The sequence below is a fragment of the Pongo abelii genome, chromosome 4 (genome assembly GCF_028885655.2).
Source record: "Pongo abelii isolate AG06213 chromosome 4, NHGRI_mPonAbe1-v2.0_pri, whole genome shotgun sequence".
NCBI lineage: Eukaryota > Metazoa > Chordata > Mammalia > Primates > Hominidae > Pongo > Pongo abelii.
This window is the reverse complement of record NC_071989.2, coordinates 86569736-86593243: the sequence shown is the minus strand read 5'-3', so window position 1 is coordinate 86593243 and position 23508 is coordinate 86569736. Positions and strand designations below refer to the sequence as shown.

The window sequence follows — 23508 nt, the reverse complement described above, 5'->3', positions numbered from 1 at the left end:
ATGTGTACCAAAAAACCTGCTAGACTTTATTGGAATTGCATTTTATCTACAGGTCAGTTCAAGTATGCCAATTCATGAACAAGGTCTATCTCTCCATTTATTCAGGTCATCTTTTATTTCTCTCAGGAATGTTTTATAGTTTTCAGTATACAGGTCTTACATATCTTTTAACATATTTATCCTTAAATATTTCATGTTTTGATGCTATTGGTATTTTTAATTTGATGCTATGGTATTTTTAATTTCAATTTTCAGTTGTTTATTGCAAAAATATAGAAATACAATTGGTCCTGTATGTTGATCTTATATTTTGGAACTTTGCTCAACCTGCTTAGTGGTTCTAGTAGCATTTTTGTAGATTCCATCGGAACTTCTACATGGACAATCATGTTGTATAAAAATAAAGCTTTTCTTTGTCTTTTCTAATTTGGATATCTTTTATTTCTTTTTCTTGCCTTATATTCTTTTTTGTTTTTGACGGAGTCTCACTCTGTCTCCAGGCTGGAGTGCAGTGGTGCGATCTTAGCTCACTGCAACCTCTGCCTCCCGGGTTCAAGCGATTCTCCTGCCTCAGCCTCCCAAGTAGCTGGGACTACAGGCATGCGCCACCACACCCAGCTAATTTTTTTTGTATTTTTTTTTAGTAGAGACGGGGTTTCACCATGTTGGCCAAGATGGGCTTGCCTTATATTCTTGCCTGGAAGTTCTTTATCAAGTTGAAGACATTTGCTTCTATTCCTAGCGTTAACATTTTTTAAAAAGATCAGGAATAGATATTGGATTTTAGCAAATGATTTTCCACATCTACTGAAATAATCATTTTATTTGTTTGTTTTACTTTGTTATATGGTTTATTACATTTATTAATTTTCTAACATAATGCCAGCCTTTCATTTTTAGGATAAAACCCACTTGGTAATGATATATCACCTTTTAAAACATCATTGGATTTTACTGGATAATTTTTAAAAATTTTGCAGCTATATTCTCCTTACAGCACTTAGAGCTTGCCATTATTTTGTTTATTTTTCCTGTTTTTCTTTTGAACAGAATGAAAGCTTCCTGAGTACAGGTGCTGGCAATACAACATATGTTTTGTTTATTATTTTTATCCCCAACACCTAGCTCAGGGCTGGCACATAGCAGATGCCCAGTAAATATTTTGTTGTTGAAAGTAATGTCAAAAGATGATACTTGAAAAGTCCTGGGCCCTCATTATGAAGGGTCTCGTGTGCCAAGCTAAGGAATTTGGAATGTATCCTGGGGAACCTGGGGAGTGACCCAATAATTTTGAGTAAGGAGTGACACTCTAGTGATAGGAAACAGATTAAAAATGAGTTCGTCTGGTGACTGGGAGATCATTCTCCTAATTATCAAATAAATCCAGTGGAGAGAAGGCGAAGGCTTCAACTAAAGCAGTGGCCATAGGATAGAGAAGAAAGAGCAATGAGTGCTCTTTAGAAGGAAGAGTGGATACCACATGAGGGACTGCATGTGAAGGCGTGAGAGGAGGATGTTAATGAACTGTGGATTAACTAGGAAACACAGGTGGAGGGGGTGTGGGTGGGAAATTGGAAGGACTTGGGTTGGAGGACTCTGGGGTAGCCAAGCAGAGAGTCCCAGAAGGCATCTGAGCATGTGGGTTTGGAGAGCTTGGCTCTGGAAGTATGGCTTTGGACCCTTCAGATATAGGTGGTCATTGAGGCAGGTGAGTGTTGAGAATCCGTTTTCTATAGCACTCTGCACTTGCCTCTGCCCTGGTACTGACCACGCCTTATATTCCTGGCCACCTCCTCAGCTAGACTGTGGATGCTCTGAGGACAGAGGCCAAGAATCCTTAGCCTCATCCCTGTGTCTGATCACTAGTGAGGGCTCCGTAAATATTCGTGGAAGGGTTTGAATTGTGACTCTGCCATTTACTGATTCTGACTAGATGTATTGCTTAATCTATGAGCATTTCAGTTTTCTCATCTGTAAAATGAAGAAAACGTTCACTCCATAAATTTGTCATAAGTATTAGATGAGACAAAGAACATTTGGTACCTCACTAAGTGTTAGTTCCTTTCCATATTATTGATTTGAATCTAAATAAGTCATTTAGAGAAAAGGAACTATACATGAAATCCTTTTTCTTTTTTTAAGATCCCAGTAAGGAAGATCTTGGGTCCCTATTGAGGCCTCATTTCTTCATGCTTTTAAAATTTCCTTTGATTTTTATTTACTTTGCATTTAGGCTTAAGTACCATACTTAAAATACCAAATGGGCAATTGTTCTTCATTCTACTCTAGAGAGATGAAATCTATTATGAAAACTCTATATTGTAGTTGTTGGCCAAAGCAGTTAAACGTAAATCTGAGAAAGCCACAGGTCCATTTCACAGTTTTCGTTTGAATCATTAGATTAAAAAACTGAAAAATAAGTGTTCTCTTTAACATCAAATCTAGTAAGATTTAATATTAAAGACGTGTAATGGGGGCTTTAGTTTTGAAAATCTAGTTTGATTTGAATGCTAATTAGCCTGATTACTTGCCTGGCTTAGGAACTGTATTTTAGTTATTTTCCCAGGTTTCTATTTTATCCACCTTTTTTAGTGAATAGGGTTCCTGTTCTAGTAATATTAAAGACTTTTGAGAAGGAATTTTAACTGGTCAGTAATTTTGGTTAGAAAAATGCTATATGAGTGCTTTCTTTTAAATTGCTAAGGGCAGAGAATGAAAACTACGTGTATGTGGGAGTGATATGATTTGGATCTGTGTCTGCACCAAATCGCATGTCAAATTGTAATCCCCATTGTTGGAGGTGGAGCCTGGTGGGAGGTGATTGGATCATGGGGGTGGTTTCTCGTGAATGATTTAGCAACATCCCACTTGGTACTGTCCTCACAATAATGAGTGAGTTCTTATGAGATCTAGTTGTTTAAAAGTATGTAGCACCTCCCTACTCTCTCTTGCTCCTGCTGCTGCTATGTAAGACATGCCAGCTCCCCCTTTGCCTTCTGCCATGATTGTAAGTTCCCTGAGACCTCCCCAGAAGCCAAGCAGATGCCCACATCTTGCTTCCTGTATAGTCTACAGAACTGTGAGCCAATTAAATCTATTTTCTTTATAAATTACCTAGTCTCAGACATTTCTTTATAGCAGTGAGAGAACAAACTAATACAGAAAAATGGTACAGAGGAGTGGGATATTGCTATAAAGATATCTGAAAATGTGGAAGCAGCTTTGGAACTGGGTAATGGGCAGAGGTTAGAAGAGTGTGGAGGTCTCAGAAGAAGACAGGAAGATGAGAGAAGGTTTGAAATTCCCTGGAGATGTGTTGAATCATTGTGACCTAAATGCTGATAGTGGTATGGACAGAGATGGCCAAGCTGAGGAGGTCTCAGATGGAAATGAAGAACTTATTGAGAATGGGAATAAAGGTCACTTTTGTTATGCCTTAGCAAATAACATGGCTGCATTGTGCTCCTGCGCTAGGGATCTATAGATCTTAGAAACTGAGACTGATGATTTAAAGTATCTAGTGGAAGAAATTTCTAAGCAGCAAAGCATTTAAGGTGTGGCCTGGCTACTTCTGACAGCCAGTGCTCATGTGTGTGAACAAAGAAATGACCTGAAGTTGGAACTTATATTTAAAGGGGAAGCAGAGTGTAAAGGTTTGGAAAATGTGCAACCTGACCATGTAGTAGAAAAGAAAAGCCCATTTTCTGGGGAGGAATTCAAGCAGGCTGCAGACATTTGCATAAGCAAAAAGGAGCCAAGTGCTGATAACCAAAACACTGGGGGAAAAGGTCTCGAAGGTATTTCAGAGACCTTCACAGCAACCCCTATCATCACAGGCCCAGAGGCCTAGGAGGAATGAATGTTTTGTGGGCCAGGTCCAAGGCCCCACTGCCCTGCACAGCACTGGGACACTGCTCCCTGCATCCCAGCTGCTCCAGCTCTAGCTGTGACTCAAATGGGCCCTAGTAAAGCTTGGGCTGCTGCTCCAGAGGGTGCAAGCCATAAGCTTTGGCGACTTCCACATGATATTAAGCCTGTGGGTGCACAAAGTGCACAAGTTGAGGCTTGGGAGCCTCCACCTAAATTTCAGAGGAAGTATGGAAATGCCTGGATGTCCAAGTAGAAGCCTGCTGCAAGGGTGGAGCCCTCATGGAGAACAACTACCTAAGACAGTGTAGAGGGGAAATGTGGGGCTGGAGCCCCCACACACAGTCCCCACTGGGGCACTGCCTAGTGGAGCTGTGAGAAGAGAGCCACCATCATCTAGACCCTAGAATGGTAGACCCACCAGCAGCTTGCATCCTCAGCCTGCAAAAGCTGCAGGCATTCAACACTAGACCATGAGAGCAGCTATGGGGGCTGAACCCTGCAAAGCCACAGAAGCGTAACTGCCCAAAGCTTTTGGGCACAGCAGTGTGCCCTGGATGTAAGATATGGAGTCAAAGGAGATTATTTTGGAGCCTTAAGATTTAATGACTGCTCTGCTGGGTTTCCGACTTCTGTGGGGCTTATAGCTCCTTTCTTTTGACTGATGTTTCCTTTTTGGAATGGGAATGTTTACCCAGTGTTTGTATCCCCATTGTATCTTAGAGGTAACTAACTTGCTTTTGATTTTACAGGCTCATAGGCAGAAAGGACTGGCCTTGTCTCAGATGAGACTTTGGACTTTGGACTTTTGAGTTAATGCTGAAATGAGCTAAGACTTTGGGGAACTCTGGGAAGACATGATTATAGTTTGCAACATAAGAAAGATGTGAGATTTTGGGGTCAGAGGTGTAATGATATGGTTTGTATCTCTTTCCCCACCAAATCTCATGTTGAATTGTAATCCCCAGTGTTGGAGGTGGGGCCTGATGAGAGGTGATTGGATCATGGGGGCAGATTTCTCATGACTGGTTTAGCACAATCCCCCTTGGTACTGTCCTCACAATAGTGAGTGAGTTCTCATGAGATCTGATCATATAAAAGTGAGTAACATCTTTCTGAACTCTATCTCTTGCTCCTTCTCTGGCCATGTAAAGTACTGCTCCCCCTTTGCCTTCCACCATGATTCTAACTTCGCTTGCTAAGGCCTCCCCAGAAGCCAAGCAGATGTCAGCATTATGCTTCCTGTACAGCCTGCAGAACTATAAGCCAATTAAATCTCTTTTCTTTATATATTACCCAGTCTCAGGTATTTCTTTATAGCAATGCAAGGCAGACTAATACAGGGAATATTCATTTTCTAGCCAATAATAACCAACTTTAGCTGCTAAACTAATAATTTTTTTATAGTTGTGGTTATTGTTAACTTATGTGGAATGTTAAGAAGCTCTGAATAGTGGAAAAGAAACCAAGAGTTGAGAAGCCTGGGTTTGAGGTTTGGTGCTAACTCACTTTGTCATGCTGACAAGACCCATAATTTTGTAGGGCTTTAGTTTTCTCATATGGAAAATGAGTTTGGACTAAGTTTTCTGCTTGCTTTACGACTCCTGTGATTCTAATTCTGTAAATATGAAATGAATGATGCTGTAATTGGTCTGTTATGGGGGTTGGGGATGTTAAGTGAATTCATTCCCCCAAATGAATGAATCCAGTTTATGGCTTTATTGTAAGTTTCCTGAGGCATAAACAGTGGCACAGGTGCACAGGGTACTGCACAACTGAGTGAAGAAAGTTCAGATTGACGTAGACTGTAGGTGAGTGATGGCCACAGGCTTTGCAACAGGATTCCCACCCGGATTGCTTTAAATGATGATCCAAAATCCATTCTAAATGAGAAGCTTTTCAGGAAAGTATTGAGGGATAGTGGCACAGCCTGTCATCTGGATTTCCATCTCCACTCTGCCACTTACAGTAGCTGATGACTAGAGTCTCTGCAGCCCTTCCACGCCTATAAGACACAGAGCCTGATTCCACAACCAGTGCTGTGCCTGATTTCCAAGGAAGATTTACTGGGACAGAGGATGTTACACTGATTCCCTTATGTCTCTAGAACTTTCTTTGAGGGTGTAAAAATCACAAAAGTTTTATAAATTTAAAACAAAGAACAACATGTGGAGGCAGAAATGCAAACAAACAGAAGCTACGATAGAGGTATGGACAGTGGGGGCCCAAGAAAGAATATGACCCGGTTCTACCCAGGGTGGCAGAGTGGGGCTGGGGACAGCATTCCATCATCACCAATTGTATAGAGAAGTTGCTTGAGTTGAGTTTTGAAAGATGAGTAGATTTTGACTGATACAAAGTCAATCAAAAAATTGATGACCTCTTTGGATTTTCTGATGGGTTTTTGACTCCATATAGATGGAAAAGGTCCAAGACTGTATTTTCATAATCTCTCCCCAGTGTCTTACAGCCCACTACCCTGACTCTCCATATCAGACCCTACCTACCATGCTGCTGTCAAATTTGACTTTAACTACGTATCTGAGAGCTCTCCATTGCCCTAAGAATCATAACCAAAAATATACTGATTTACTTTCTTTCATTTATATTTGCTTTTAGGTAATATGGTTCTTTTAATAGAGCTAATGAGAGATGAGTAATTATATTTCACTTAAAATCTACTTAATGTTTTCATATAGGTAGATATTATATTTAGTATGTATTACAGGTGGCTATTTTAATGACTCATATTGCTATTTAAAATTAATAAATTTTAAAAACACAAGCCAAGACTATTTTTAGGCTATAGTCTCAGTGCTCCAGAAATTTATACATTTTTCAAAGATATTAATAGCTATTTATATAGTTAATTTGGCAATGACTTATTAAAGAAATATAATTCTGTTCTTGGGTCATCCTGAAAGCACCTATTTTAATTACAGCATTAACCTTCAGACACATTTTCCTCTCATTTATAATTAATAATTATATAGTACAGTAAAATCTATAATCTTGGGAGCAAAGCCAAGTAAAATGAAAATGAAATGCTATCACTTTACTTAAAATCTTCCTAAGTCAGGAGCCTTGTTGGTTTGAGACAGGGGGATTGTGCCAACGGGCAGGTGCAGCCTCCTGTCTGTACTTACAGCACTTACTGAAAGTAAGTGTTCCAGCTGGGTGTGGTGGCTCACACCTGTAATCCCAGCACTTTGGGAGGCTGAGGTAAGCGGATTATCTGAGGTCAAGAGTTCAAGACCAGCCTGGCCAACATGGTGAAACCCCATCTCTATCCAAAATACAAAAATTAGCAAGGCCTAGTGGTGTGTGCCTGGTCCCAGCTACTCAGGAGGCTGAGGCAGGAGAGTTGCTTGAACCCAGGAGGTGGAGGTTGCAGTGAGTCAAGATTGTGACCACTGCACTCCAGCCTGGGCAACAGAGAGAGATTCCGTCTCAAAAAAAAAAAAAAAAAGAGAAAAGAAAAAAGTAAGTATTCCTTACTTTCAATGAGATTTTTGTTGTTGTTTTTGTTAGAATATGTTTTATTTCATGTCTGAGGATGAAATTACTGAAAAGACCTAATTCCTAATTTAGGGATATACAAATACAGATATCAAATTGCATTAATATTAATATTCAGAATGTTTTCAGATACTTTTACATAGTACACAAATATTATTTTGTTATAAATGTCATTCAAAATAGGTTCCGGCCACCTAAAAGAAATTTAAAAGAAACATTCTTTATTTAGAGTATTTATATCATCTGTGCTTTCTAATGATAGACTCCAGGCACAGGCATTTAAAAGAATATAGATAAAATCTAAAGGTGCAGGTTTATCTTGTCATGTAACTGAGAGTCAGTTTAGTCTTTCATAAACTGGGGATTAAAATATCCATCTTAAAGGGTTGTCATGAGGATTAAATGAGCTCGTGAATGTGAAGCCATCATTTTAGTGATGTGACATAGCAAGGGCATAAGAAATTGTAAATGTTACTTATTAATATTTTATTATTTTTTAAAGTGAATTTACTACTCCAATTTTTTTTCTAGAGAAAGTTTTTGCCCACTCTCCCCCCACCTTTCCTATTTCCCTCATGGTTAGCTAATACCTGATGTTCCTTCTTAGCCTTTGGTAAAATTGTGAATTTGACAAAGGTAGAGTTAGTCTCCTTTTCCAGCACATCTCAACTCTCACCTAGCTCTGCCCCAATAGCTCTCATCCAGCACCCCCAGCTGGTCATGGCCAGCTTCCACCACATCCCCTCCAGAGGTGTAGCAGATATTGATTTAAGTGGCTCCGTTAGGGCTGTTCAGAGTAGGCGAAATGAACAGGGCTAGGCCTCCTGAGATCTTGGTTCTTAACCAGTTTATTGATTGCCTGTCTTTGACTAAGTTAATGCACTGCTCTTCGACTCCAAACCCAGCATCTGTGGGGTGTTTTTGTGTAGATCAAATTATAATGTAAATACAGACACTTTTGGGAAAGGCTGTACAGACAGTAGTTTTATGAAACCTACTCATCTTTCAAAACTCAACTCAAAGAATGCTGCCCCGATCCCCACTCACCCATCCCAGGCGGAACTGGGTCATTTTCTTCCTTGGGCCCCCAGTGTCCATACCTCTATCAAAGCTTCTATTTGTTTGCATTTCTGCCTCCACATATTAGATATTCTTTGTTTTAGATTTACAAAACTTTTGTGATTTTTACACCCTAGAACACACAGAACCAACCATGAGTCATATTTCAAAATTTGTATTGCTAATTGATATGCTATTATGTGTCATGTTCTGCTATGTTTCCAATAACCTCGAATTGTTCTTTTTTTCTGTTAAAACACTGAGGAAAAACATTTCTCTGTTAAAACATTGTTTCATGTTAAAACATTGAGGAGATGTAATAATTTCAGGACTGGGCCGAAGATCATGTTCTCTGAAGCTCTGAATACCCCCTGCCTAACACAGTATCTGATATTCAGCAGGGGCTTAACAACAGTTGAATAAATAATTGAAAGAAAATTATTTAATAGGGGACTCAGGAAGATTAAGAACCTTCAAGCTGTAAATGAATCTCTAATGGTAAAGATTCAGATTCCATGACAGTAGGTGAGGAAATAATTTCAGATCTGCTGGCATTCCATAAATCACACCGTATAAGTCAGTTTGGTCATTGACTATTGTTTAAGTGCTTCTCCACACAATAAGGCATAAAACTTTTTCAGTATAGTTATTGATTCCAACGTAGACAAGAACTCTAAAAAGCACCCCTTGTCATCATTATTCTATGATTGCAAGTCTCCTTTTTAAAAGATAGCAAAAAAAAAGTTGCTGTTGTAGAATTCTTTCTTAGATATAGTCATCCCTCTGTATGTGGGGGATTGGTTCCAGAACCCCCACATATACCAAAATCTGGGTTTACTCAAGAACCACCAACCCATATATACAAAAAGTCAGCCCCTCCATATACATGGGTTTCAAATCCCATGAATACTGTATTTTCTATTTGTGTTTAGTTGGAAAAAATCCATGTATAAGTGGACCTCCGCAGCTTAAAGTGGTATTGTTCAAGGGTCAACTCTGCATGTTTTAACTATAGTGAACTTTGGTTTGTTATGACTTGTTATCCTGAATTTATCCTATATATGAATTCAAATGAATCAAGCTCTTCCTGTGACTCCCCACCCCCATTTGTCCTATATTAAATAACACGGGTTCCAATCTTCTTTAAATTTTCATGATCTGGCTTCATAATAAAGCTTTATAGTTGGTTCTCACCATTTGTATCACCCTGGGGAAGGAGAGAGAATTGGATGTTCATTTTGCACATTATTTTAACCTCAGCTAATGGAAACTTTCCCTAACTTCCTGTGTAGGTCAGCAATTTAAAGTTGGATTATCCATAGAAATCATATTTCATTGTGGGTTCATCCTAGAGGGTCTAAACTAGGAAAGGAATGGACTGGGGGGGTCTCAGGTGAGGGTGTGTGAGGACCCCTGCTGCTGCTTCTCTGGAGGTTAAGGGGATTTATTACACTCAGTCCTAAATGTTTCAAGTGCAGAAAGAACTGTGTAAGTCCTAAATGTTAGTGGTGGAGGACATCTTAGGCATGAAATATTCTTTCTTATTGCCAATAAAGAAATTAAAGCTTTTGGTTGTTTCCTTTCTTTGCTTTCAGAGAGTAGTTCTGTCTGTGGGAACTGTTTGGAGAATCTTGTTTTCCACATTGTGATCTCTGATTAAATCTCATTCACCATAGATACAATTTATATACCACAAATTTCCTTTCCCTCACATAAGAGATGCTTGTCTAGGCAGAGTATGTAGAAGTCTCATACTTACCTCCCATGGATGTCAGCCCTCCCTCCAGGGCGCTCACTCTCAGTGCTCTCTCTTCACCTCTGACTAGTTTCTCACACTTATCATGTGTCTCCTAGCACTTGGTTGAGTAGAATTCTATCTCCCTTATTAGCTACGTGTCTCTGCTGAGGAGTCATTGCTCACTTGTGTGTCCTACTCACAGGTAAGGTATATTAAGGTGTATTACCAATAAGTGTGAAGTCTTCCAGTTTGCCTGATTCCTACTTTTTTTTTTTTTTTAACACATAAGAATGAATTCAAGGTTATCCCTATAACAATGTCACTCTCATTCCCTTGCATTGATTGCATTGAGAATGGCCCTGAGTGTGCCCATGGGAGTGTATTGGGAATAGGAATGTCATCTGTCATATGTTGCATGGAAGAAGTAAAAAAAAAAAAAAAAGGTTGAAAAGCACAGTGTTAGAGAATAAACTCTTTGATAAAAATGTCTGTGTCTAACTCATTTTGTTACCCACACAGGGCCTAGCATTATGCCTCACACATAGTAGGGGCTCAATAAATGGTTTCAGAATGAACTAATGAATGCAATCCAATAGGTAAATACATTCCAGAGACATTAATCTGAAGAAGCAAAAGAAAAAAAAAATACTGCATTTTGGGTTTGTTTTAGCACCATGTTTCAAAAAAGTGAATTTTCTTCTGGTAGAAGACTTTCTATAAGTAGAAATTGAGTTGCACATTGCTTACCGACAGCCCGTACCACTGTCCAGACCCATTAGACACAAGGGTCACTTTCATAATCCACCATTGCAACATGCCTTATGTTTTTCTGCCTAGGTTTCTGCCTGGTTCTGGTAAATTGTCATCACAAGTTGTTGCCCTTAAGTCTAACATATTCTGAAGGAATAGGTGGCTGATACTGTCATTTGAGGACTAAGAAATATTTGTCTAGACATTTGATCCAATCTGTATTTTTATTTAATGTGTAATTGGCGAGAAAATAGGAAAGACAAATTTAAATGCTTGCATCTCTAACCTTGTCACAGTGTCTGAGCATTCATTCATCATCATTATCTTGGATTTCTGCAGCCAGCAGACTTCATAGGAAAGCAAGCACTGAAACAGATTAAAGCCAAGGGGCTGAAACGAAGACTGGTCTGCCTCACCTTGGCAACGGATGATGTTGATCCAGAGGGAAATGAAAGCATCTGGTACAATGGCAAGGTGAGTGCTAAGGACCCCACTGCCAGGGGCTGTGGCATCTTCTGCAACAGAAACTCCCCTTGTTCCTATTTCTTCTTAAACCCTTTTGCTATTAATTATTTATTGGAGGGATGACACGCTTTTGATTTCTGAGCTGACATTCAAAAGACAGAACGCAATTGACTGAAAGGAAAATGAAATGTTGCTCATTTTTGAAAACATAAAATTCTATATATTCTGTTTAAAGAAAACAAACCCAAAGACTTGAAATACACTGGACAATGAGAAGGGTATGATTTAGAGGGTAAATGATCTATTTGCTCACCACATCCATGTCTGTAGATGCAAAAGATGGATTTTATAAAAAATTTGGCATTCTGATTTAACTTTTTATGGATCTTTCAGAAGGAGGCAATTAGCATATTAACAGGGAAAAAATCCAAATGAAAACATCTATGACAATAGAGGGTAGAATTAGAAAGTAAAGTGAAAAGTGGAAACCATTTGGTTCTTCGGGAAGAGTAAAATCACCTTCTCATTTTGGAATGTTACATTTTATTCTTTCTATTTGTATTCAGTAAAACCAGAGTTAGTCAGATAACCTATCAGTGGGACTTTATTTTCTCCCAAGCTTTCTGCATTCAGTTACTTTCTCCATTTTTTAATTACTATTTGTAAAACCCAATTTTGTTGAAACTGAGTGTGGGTGTGTTTTTCCTGGTGTTAGCAGGCATATGTGGGACACCCAGCTTAGGCCATGGGGAGGGAATGGAGCCTTCAAAGCTCATCTAAGCAGCTGTTCCACAATGAACAGGGTCAGCTTGGTCATTACCCAAGACTCAGAGCTTCTGTGCCTGGGTTTTTTTCTTATTCACTGCAGCCTACTTGATATTTATTTCCATTTTCTCTATCTCATCAGTAACACAAAGAGTGCTAGAAGTGGAGAAAGCCAGTGGTGTCAAATCACAGGCTTTGGGGCTAAAGCATGGGTCAATTTGACAAAGAGCTAACATCTACTGAATTCTTACTGTATACCAGATATTTTTCATGTGCTCTCCCATTTAACTTTGCAGCACGCCTGTCAGATATGTATGATCATTTGCATTTTAAAGATGAGGCTTTGAGGGGCTCGGAAGTAGCTTGCTTGAGGTTACGTGGCCAGTGATTGATAGAACTGATCTCCAACCCAGGTCTAGTTTCCAGCTTTGAATTTCTGATCCTTTCTTCTAAGACATGTTGAACACTTCAATTTGATCTCTTTTCTGTCTCTGTTGATGTCCCCCTATAGTTTCTTAAGAATTTATTTTATTTATTTTTATTTGTTTATTTATTTTGAGACAGAGCCTTACTCTGTTGCCCAAGCTGGAGTGCAGTGGCGTGATCTCAGCTCACTGTAACCTCCGCTTCCCGGGTTCAAGTGATTCTCCTGCCTCAGCCTCCCGAGTAGCTGGGTTTACAGGTGTGTGCCACCATGCTTGGCTAATTTTTGTATTTTTAGTAGAGATGGGGTTTCTCCACGTTGGCCAGGCTGGTGTTGATCACCAGCCAGGTGATACACCCACCTTGGCCTCCCAAAGTGCTGGGATTACAGGAATAAGCTACTGCCCCCGGCCTTAAGAATTTAATTCTATACCCACATTCTTGTGCATCTGAGTATCAGGTGGATGTTATTAGAGCCTGTGAAGCCAACTGACTTTTCTGAGATCTCAAGTGCCTTCACCTGTCTGTAAGCCTGGATGGGCCAACCTCCACTTCCTTCTTAAATTGGGCTGAGTTTGCTCTTCTGTTTGAACTGTTGCTACCTTTCTCCCTATCTCTTCTTTCTCTTTCTGTTCTGTATCTCTGGTTCAGCCCTCTTTTCTCAATATTTATTCTTCCTCCAATTCATATTTGCCCACAATTCACATGATTTATACTTATAACCATCTCTGCCATTAATTATTTGACCTGATCCTGAGCTGATCTCTGGGCCTCAGTTTTCTCATCTGTAAAATGAAGCCATTGGATGAGATAATGTCTTCTTGTCACTACATTTCCTCCCACCTCATCTTTCCTTTGTTTTATATTTTTCACTCTATTCCCATTCAGTTTTCTCAGTACTTCTTAATACAGTCTACACTTACCCTTCCACCAACCTTCTGTTTTACTCAGCATGGAATGAAAGAGATATTATGCTATTTTATTCTGTATTCCCACGTCATCCACAATCAACTGATTTTTAGCCACCTTAAATATGATGATACCAAATTAGTTTTAAAACCCTGAAAACCCAAGGTCTAATCTAAAGGTTTTTTCTTTGCCCTATGCATATACTGCATTTACATTCTATATTGTTCACTTTTCCTTGCCATCTGCTTATAAAGCTGCTAATCCAATTATAGGATTCTATCTCTTAGATTTCCTAATATGAGTTTGCCTGCTCTTTGATGCTTAGTAAGGTCATCATTTTACATACAGATAGTCTTCTTTTTGATCCTTTTTCAGAGGCCCTCCTTGGATCCTCTTTACTCTGGACTGATATGAAATAATTTTTGCTTTTTCTTTTCAGACTTTGTCTTGACTTGTGTTGCTTTTGGTATTTAGTATTTTATTCTTGCAAGCATTTCCAGTGCTGGAGATAGGGTACAAATGTATTCGTTTATTGACGTGTGTGTGTGTGTGTGTGTGTGTGTGTGTGTGTGTGTGTCTACCATATGCCAGCGATATTCTAGGCACTGGGGATACAGCAGTGAACAAAACACAAGAATCTCTGACCTCATGGAGTTTACATTCCAGAGGAGGGAGAGATAGACAATGGACAAAATAAATAAAGTATATTGCATGTCAGATGGTCTTTAGTGCCGTGGGGAAAAGTCAAGTCCAACTGGGAGCTGGGCAGTGCTGGAGAAAGGGATTAGAACCTTAAATGAGGTTTAATTTTTTTTAAATCAAGGCATCAAGATGGTCATGAGAAAGGCTTTCTTTATATTGGGCGGCTCAGTTATTAAAAGATGCTTAGCTTGGAAGGAAGTTTTGAAAAGGAGGTTTGTGGAGAGGTTTGGCGAGCTTAGAAGGTTTTTTAAAATTATTATTTGTAAACTAAAACACACAGGGACAGTCAAAGAAAAACACAATAGAACATCAAACTTAAATTATGTTAACTTCCTTCAAAGGCCATTTGCCATGTTATCTTCTGGAAGTCAGATAGAGACTTCTCATAATTTGAGAGAGAAATGAGAAAAGGCTAAAAATAAATGAGAATTATTCACATTGGTAAAAAGAAGGTCAATGTTTGTTTTAACAAAGAATGAGAATTTGCCAGGCAGAGGGTGGGGACAGATTGTTCTCACAGTTCACTGAACTAAAAGACGGAATGGATCTAATTGAACTATTTAGGTAGAACTATTTAAAATTTATGCAAGGGAAAACATTTCCCTGGAGATTGAGTAATAAGGTAAAAGGAAAAGCCAGACTTCTGAAATACTCTGGGCTTCTAACCCCTGGATTAGAGAGAAATTCAAGTAGAAATGAAAGTAAATTCTAGCAGAAAGCAAAGCAAATTTTAAAAATAGCACTCATAAATAAGGACTCTTTTTTTAGGTGACTAATGCAGAATGACTGCAAGACAAATCACTGCTGGGATGTTAGGAGATGAGAAGGGCTGAGGATTGTGGGCTTTTGACCCAGTGAGTCAGGGGATCACACCCTGAGACTGGCCTAGGTCTCTTCCTGTTTTCTGAAGATGCTCAAGCAAACCAGGTTAACTCTTCCAGGGCTCCAAACCCAAATCTCTTTCTTACAGATGGGGAAATGAAACCAAGGTTACCAAGAAAGTCTTTCAAAAAGCAATGATATTCCAGGCATGGTAGCTCATACCTGTAATCCCAGCGCTTTGGGAGGCCAAGGCAGGCTGATCACTTGAGTTCAGGAGTTTGAGACCAGCCTGGCCAACATGGTGAAACCCCGTCTCTACTAAAAATACAAAAATTAGCTGGGCATGGTGGTACATATCCATAGTCCCAGCTACTCAGGAGGCTGAGGCAAGAGAATTGCTTGAACCCGGAAGGCGGAGGTTGCAGAGAGCCAAGATTGCGCCTCTGCACTCCAGCTGGGGCAACAGAGCAATACTCCATCTCAAAAAACAAACAAACGAAAGCAATGATTAGGTGCAGCCTCAGAGCTGCTCCCAGGGCTACACGGCTGAAGGGGACGCAGGGAGTAACCAAAGGCAGGATGAGGAAATTGAAGCAATGGCAGCCATTGATGGCGAGGAATGGTGTGTCATTGATGACTGTGCCAAAATATTTTGTATTAGAATTAGCGACAATATAGATGACCCCAAAGGGACACTTTGCTTGCAAGTGATGCTACCAAATGAGAACCCAGGTACAGCTCCACCTGTCTATCAGTTAAATGCTCATTGGCTTAAAGGGCAAGAACTTGTCCATTTATTGAATAGCCTTGAGAAAATATATATGTGGCCACCCCATTTGGTTCAGTGAGAGTACCTGCTTTGTGTCCCTGGGATCCAGGCTAAGTTTCTTTTCCTCCCAAAATATTTAATGAGAAAATGACAGAATATTGGTGAAAGTATTCTTTGCCTGTGAGAGGAGAAAATAAGAGATGTTCCAATACAAAAACCTCAGATGACAGAACCAGGCCCAGATGTAAAGAAAGAAACTGAAGAGGAAGATGTTGAATGTGAAGATGATCTCATTTTTGCATGTCAGCCAGAAAGTTCGGTGGAAGCACTGGATTTTGATATCAGTGAAAATCAAAGAGAAATAGAATGATCTCCAATTGATCATGGCATTTCTGTTACAGACCAAATAAGTACTTTTCGGGCAGACTTTGATCCAGTAGTTTGTCCCAAACAGGTGAAAATGGTTCTTTCCAACTTGTATGAGAATAAGAAAATAGCTAGTACCACCCACAGCATCTGTGCCTACAGAGTATGTTGTGAGAATAAACAGACCTTCTTACAGGATTGTGAGGATGATGGGGAAAGAGCAGCTGGTGGGCATCTTCTTCATCTCATGGAGATTTTAAATGTGAGGAATATCATGGTGGTGGTATCACGCTGGTATGGAGGGATTCTGTAGGACCAGATCACTTTAAACATAACTGTGCCAGAAACATACTAGTGGAGAAGAACAACACACATTCACCTGAAAATCATCTAAGGCTTTGGAAAAAAAACAAAAAATGTTCATCACTGAGTAATGGATTAAGTGAAAATCCAGGAGTATCCACTTGCAGTTATGGGCTGAGGTGACAATTCTTGCGACATATTTGTTAGTGTAAATATTATGCCTCAATTTCTGTTGCAAATTGGTGATTGTGAAATTTCCAAAAGGATTTTCTCGTCTCTGCTTCTTTGTTTAATTCTCATTAAATATGGAGCAATAAACATGGAGTGTCAGTAGTCTTATTCCACACCAGGAAAAAAAAAAAAAGCAATGATTAAAATTCAAACCTCTCTGACCCTAATCCCTGCCTGTATCACTGAACTATGATCTAAAGGAGAAAAGCAATTTTAAAGCATGTGTTATACCTTGGCAGTTAATAATCAGCCAGAGATAAACTTTTACTAATGAATATATTCACATTTTGTTTTTCAGTCAACCAGTTTTCACAGTAAGTTTAGAAATCATATGGAGAGCAGCCAGGCACGGTGGCTCATGCCTGTAATCCCAGCACTTTGGGAGGCCGAGGCAGGCTGATCATGAGGTCAGGAGATCGAGACCATCCTGGCTAACACGGTGAAACCCCGCCTCTACTAAAAAAACACAAAAATACAAAAAATTAGCCAGGCGTGTTGGTGGGCACCTTTGGTCCCAGCTACTCCGGAGGCTGAGGCAGGAGAATGGCGTGAACCTGGGAGGCGGAGCTTGCAGGGAGTTGAGATCCAGTTACTGCACTCCAGCCTGGGTGACAGAGAGAGACTCTGTCTCAAAAAAAAAAAAAAAAAAAAAGAGAAATCTTATGGAGAGCTTCTGATTTGGGGTTTCAAAGAGAGAATTAAAAACTGGGACTACAGAGATAGGAGTCTGCAATTAAAGTCATGAATGTGTTAGCATCTAAAATACTAGAAGTGCTATAGTAAGATTGTTGATTGTAGTGTGCTCTTTGCTGAGGCAGCTGAATGATCACCAGGTTGATTTCCATCTGTGAATGTCTTGAGCTCCAGCTATAAGCAGTCCACTGTGCCAGACAGTAGGACTTTAAGGATTAATGCAATGTTGTGTGGCCAGGAGAAGCCATTTTGAGCAGGGCTATATATCATGTTTTACTTTTGTTGTCTTCCTTTTATTTTTGTTCCATGTAATGTTTTGATGACAGTTTTCTGTATTTTCTGCTTTTCCTTCTTTTTCATTCTTTCCTTTAGACCTGATTTCCAGTAACCTTCTTATCTTTTAATCAAGCTTGTTATATAGACCTTTTTTTCGAGACAGTCTCACTCTGTCATCCAGGCTGGAGTGCAGTGGCCAGATCTCGGTTCACTGCAACCTCCGCCTCCCAGGTTCAAGCAATCTCATGCTTCAGCCTTCTCAGTAGCTGAGAGTATAGGCGCCCGCCGTCATGCCCAGCTAATTTTTGTATTTTTAGTAGAGACGGGGTTTCACCATGTTGGCCAGGCTGGTCTCGAACTCCTGACCTCAAATGATCCGCCCACCTCGGCCTCCCCAAGTGCTGGGATTACAGGCACGAGCCACCACTCCTGGCCTAAACTGAGTATTACTATTTTAAAAATGAGAAATTTCAGAGTAATACAGATGTGTACCTTGATAATTACTTTTCATAATTTGTAAACTTTCATTCATCTTCTCAAAATGTGAAGTTTTCCTCCTGTGTCTCTGGCGTTGTCCCCCCAGACAGCATTACAAAAAACTTCCATTTTGTAAGTTGAATCTGTATTTTAGTTTTTTTCACCCAGAGATGAGGAGCACAGAGCTGTGACTGAGACGCTGAGGACTGTTGGGTCTTGTTTTCCAGGTGGTTGGCAACACGACATCTGGAAGCTATAGCTACAGCATCCAGAGGAGTCTGGCTTTCGCATATGTCCCTGTAGAACTAAGTGAAGTGGGACAGCAAGTGGAAGTTGAACTATTAGGCAAAAATTACCCAGCAGTCATCATACAAGAACCTTTGGTATTGACCGAACCAACCAGAAACCGGCTTCAGAAAAAAGGTGGAAAGGATAAAACTTGAAAAAAGACCTTTAGCAGTCAACTGAATTAGAGTTGCTAATGACTGTCCTTGAAATTATTATAATTGGCTCCCAGGGGAATAGAGGAAACCAGGAATTCATTTCAAAATCATCAAAGTCTAGATTTAGAATCTTAATGAAACCTTTCTGTTAAGTGTTTTCTAAGCAAGACAGAATAATAGATAAATGATTTACATTGTTCTTTTAAATGAAGAAATTTGAAATGAATGTTTTTTTATTACCCCACATTACCCAATCGGCAAAACATTTAGGTGTTTGCTAATATACACAATCATTCCTATAACCGAATTAAAGGACATTTTATAATTTTAGTAACAAATGCATTTGGTTGTTGGTAGCTGAAAACAAATTAATAAATTATCTTTTACATAAAAACATGTACAATATTGTTATGGATTTACTTCATTGAGAAATCTTTCCTTAGATGAATAAAGTTTTAATTTTTCGTGATATATCTGTGATGAAAATAGTAAAATTTAATATTGACATATAGCCAACATTTTAATTCAATTCTGTGAAATATTTATCATTTTCTTAATGACTTCCCTGAAAGGAGCTTTATAGGACATTATTATTGTCCTTTCAAAGGTTGTTTTAGAAGAGAAATTGCAAGAAAGAACAGAGTCTTCCAAAGGAAGAGGTACTTGTAAACTTTCAGAAATGAAGCTGACACATAAATAGATTGTGCCAGTATAAACACAGTTTGAATACTGAACACCTCTCTTTGGGAAAGAATTAATGCAAGTTGACATCACATGGTGCTGTTCTGAATATCATTTCACAAAGCATTTGACAAAGCAGGTCAAACAAAAGCTTAAGAGCTGACAGGTTGTCCTTAGCGCTATGTACAGCAAGAAAAAAAATCAATTTAGAAATAATTCTTTGATATACTTTTTGAAATTATTTGCGTGTAGTTGATGGAATAAATCAATTTTTTTTGTAAAGGGTGATTTCTCATTTATAATTAATTTATACATACATTTGTTACACATTTATAGAAGTTTTCTTAAGTATTCAAAAAACTGAATGTGAAGCATGATAAGATTCTGCCATTTGAATAAACTTTAAAATGATTTCTTAATGTGTAAGTTTTGAAAAGGTGCCAATTTTACATTTTAAATGTTTTTTAACAGTAGTTACGTATTAGAACTCTTCACATGTTCATTTCTCTTTGGCATATCCTCTCAGATGAGAAAGAAGGAAATCCCTTTGGTAACAAACTAATTTCCTAATTATTGGGAATATTATCTAGGTTCTTTAATCCAGTTCATGTTAGTGCCGGGAATTTGGGATATCTGCTTTTTTGACTGGGAATTGGAATATCTGCTTCTCATTCTCTGCCTTTCCATAACCCCATGACTTTAGGATAGTTACATACCATCTCTGGGTTCCTCCTCTGTGAAACAGGTCAAGACTCTTTTTTGGATACTATATTATCAAGAAGCAATAATGAAAGTATAACATTAAATTCATATCATACAGTTAATATAGCACTAAAACTAATGAATAAAACAATAGACCATTCAGATGAATGTTAAAGTTTTAAAGAAATCCTACCCACAATATAAAAGAAGTCTACTCTGATTTCCTTAAGAAGTTGCCCTCATTCTCTCTTTTGTTGTATGTTAGGTGCTATTAGGTTTTGTAGGTTACCCCAGCACCCCCACTCATACCCAGCCAGTCATCCTGGCCTCAGCACCGGGGTTGGCATCAGCCAATTCATGGGCTGACAAGGACCTTCATCACAACTTGGCCATGGAGAATTGAGATGAGTTAACCAGATTTATTCCATGGGAATTTGGATTGTGAACTATCAGAGGAAAAACTGGTTAGTACTAAAAGCTGAAGCTGAAAAGATGGATAGAAATAGAAGCCATAAAGCCAAGGGAGCAATGAGAGCTCCCGATAAGGAGGGAGACATTGAGAGAGAATGAAAGACCAATTCCCAAAGCTCTCAGCTCCTGATGGTTTGCTGGCCAGTTCTTGGGTGAGAACCTTGACTTAAAAGGGTCCAACTAAAACCACTAGCTTCTGAAAAGTGGAACATACATGGAGAGAGGCCTCAAAGGAATGGGTCCAGGGTTAGCGTCAGCCATGAACAGCAAACAGCCAGCATACTTGAAAACACTCTGGTGATGTGCAGAAGTCCGTATCTACAGCTCAGAAAAACATTCTCAAGAATGTGATGATGAATGATAGGCACTTTCTTCCCTTGAGTGAAGAAAGCTTTTTGGAATTGCAAAAACAGTTTCTAGTCAACACATTATCAAAACATTAATGTGTGGTGTTATGTTGCTAATGTTCACATCCTAACTAATCTGTGTCTTTCTTCTTTTCTACTGATAAGGAAGGATAACAGAAAAAAACACTTTAAAGTATACCATGTGGGACATTAAATAGCAGACAGACGAGATTCTGGAATTTTACTGAGAAGATTTTGTGCATATTTTACTTGAACAAAAGGAAAGGTTGATATTATCAGGAATCACAGCAGTTGTGAAAGGAAGAAAATTTTGGCTATGCAAACAGCATTTTTTAGCCAAAGTCCCAGGAAAGCAGAGCACCAAATATCAAATTAATTATATCCTTCTTCAGATGAATCTTCATATAAAAAATATAAATTATCATCATATTTTTATTTATCCCCCTGCCACTAATGAATTAGAATAGCAGTAGTGTATTTAGTTTGTTTTCTGTTGCTATAACAAAATGCCTGGGTCTGGATAATTTATAAAGGAAAGAGGTTTATTTAGCTCATGGTTCTGGAGGCTGGGAAGTTCAAGACCTGGTGGTTGCATCTGATGAGGGCCTTGTGCTGCTTCATAGCATGGCAGAAAAGCAGAAGAGGTGAGAGGGCATACTTGTGAGAGAGAAAAGGGGGCTGAAATCCTGCAATAGCTAACCCATTCCTGAGAGAAAGCTAATAATGAGAAAGGCCATGACCCAGATACCTCTCACTAGGCCCCACCTCCCAACACTGCCACATTGAGGAATGAAGCCTTCAACAAATGAAGTTGTGGGGAAAAATTCAAACCATAACATGTATGGAAATCTGCATTATGAATGATAAAAGGGTAATACATTATTAATTGTATTTTCTCCAGGAAAAGATTTTGGAAATATTAGCATGCCATTAAGCACAGAGGTGGTGGGGTCGGTGATACAAAAGCTACTGGGCTAAAAAATCACAAGACCTACTTTTCCCAGGTCTGCCACCAACCAAGCACAGTCTACATAACATCTACTTATGCCTCTCCTGTATTTTAAGTTCTATGAGTAATTGCTTTTCTTAGTATTCATTAGTCTACACGTTTGTGGAGTGCTTACTATAGGCCAGGCACTGAAAGAGCAGTGATGAACAAGACAGACATGGCCCTGCCTTCATGAAGTTTATAGACCAGAGGGATCAAGCATTTAACTAAAAAAAACAGGGAGGTGTTTAATGACAAATCATGATGTCATGAAGGCCAAGGGGAGAGAACATTTTGAGAAGGAGGGGATGGCTAACAGTGTCAGAAGATAAAAAGATGTCAAATAAGACTAAAGGCTGAAAAGCATCCCTCAGGTGAAGCAGAGTGGTCATGGGTGCTACTGGCATGAACAATTTCAGGATACCAGTGAAGGCAAAAACCGGACTGTATTGAAAAATGAATAAGAGTTAAGGGTAAGAGACAGGGAACATGTGATCTTACCATCCAGGAGCAGTTTGCTAATAAGACAGGTTATAAAGGGCATCAGAAAGCATTTAGCTGCAAGTAAAAAAAAATCCTATTAACAGTCATTTAAACAATTATTTATTTTATGAATTCATGTAACAAGAAGTCTGGTGGTAGGCTTGATGACATCATTAAGTATTTCAGTTCTCTTTTATTTACCCTACCAAGTCCTCCCCTCCCCCAATTTTAATCTCATATATACATGTATATGATTAAACTGGCTTTAAATTAGCACATTTTAGTTCCCTATGCTTTAGCAAACATTGTATTCTACAAGTAAGTTAATTTGGAGAACTCCCAGCTACACCAATAGGCTTCCAACACTCATAGACTCAGCTACATGCATTCATTTTGAGAGTTCTTAACTGCTAGAATCATTCAGACTTACCTCCTTTGCCTAACTTTTAGAAATTAACAGTATATTAATGGAGATTATTCCATATCATCCTTTTTTTGTCATAAAATATGACTATTTTAATTTTTTTTAATACAAGTGCTCACATTGGTTTTAGATACTTATGCATGGTCGGAAGGAATTGGCTTAGAGCTGATGCTTAAGAAACGGATATACAATGGGCTGGGCATGGTAGCTCACACCTGTAATCCCAGCACTTTGGGAGGCTGAGGCAGATGGATTGCTTGAGCTCAGGAGTCTGAGACCAGCCTGGACAACATAGTGAAACCCCTGTCTCTATTAAAAAAAATTAAAAAAAGAAATGGGTATTCAATGTAAAATGTCCCATACAGAAGAAACAGATGCAATTCAGTAGTATATTTTGAGTACTGTGCCAGCTCTAAGGCTCAGGCTGTATGAAAGGTAAAGAAAGGAAAAAAGCAGTAAGATAAAAGGCCAACATCCTGTTTCTTGATCTGACTGGTGGTTACATGGTGGTTACTTTGTGATGATTCCTTGACCTATGTACACTTTCGTGCAATTGTGTTATGCACAAAAAAGTGCTATGCCAGAATATTTTTATAAGAATGGCGCTATTTTGCACTGTCTTCTCTCTCTAGTTGGTTTTAAGGAAGTAGGAGGTGGTAAGCAATGGGTGGGATGAAGAGGTCAAGGGAGTTTCAGTTTGAATTGGCCATAGTGGTTCTTATCCAGGCTATCAATTTCATAAATTTGGAGAATCTCAGAACTAAAATAAATATTTTTCTTTTTTTCTCTGACCCTTTTCCTCCCAATGCTCACA

The 23508-nt window shown here is 39.0% G+C and overlaps 1 protein-coding gene and 1 pseudogene across 3 annotated transcripts in view; both read left to right on the top strand.

Moving 5' to 3' along the window:
* DMGDH (dimethylglycine dehydrogenase) overlaps window positions 1–19684 on the top strand; it is a 124675-nt gene extending 104991 nt beyond the window's left edge. For all 3 annotated transcript variants that reach the window (XM_063724443.1, XM_002815686.6, XM_063724444.1), the window contains 2 exons: window positions 11273–11407; window positions 18362–19684. In XM_063724443.1, the coding sequence (XP_063580513.1) occupies window positions 11273–11407; window positions 18362–18577 (351 nt within the window). In that variant the 3' untranslated portion in view covers window positions 18578–19684. The remainder of the gene's footprint in view (window positions 1–11272; window positions 11408–18361) is intronic.
* On the top strand, window positions 15820–16640 carry LOC103890662 (protein IMPACT-like; annotated as a pseudogene).
* Window positions 19685–23508: the final 3824 nt, after the last annotated feature.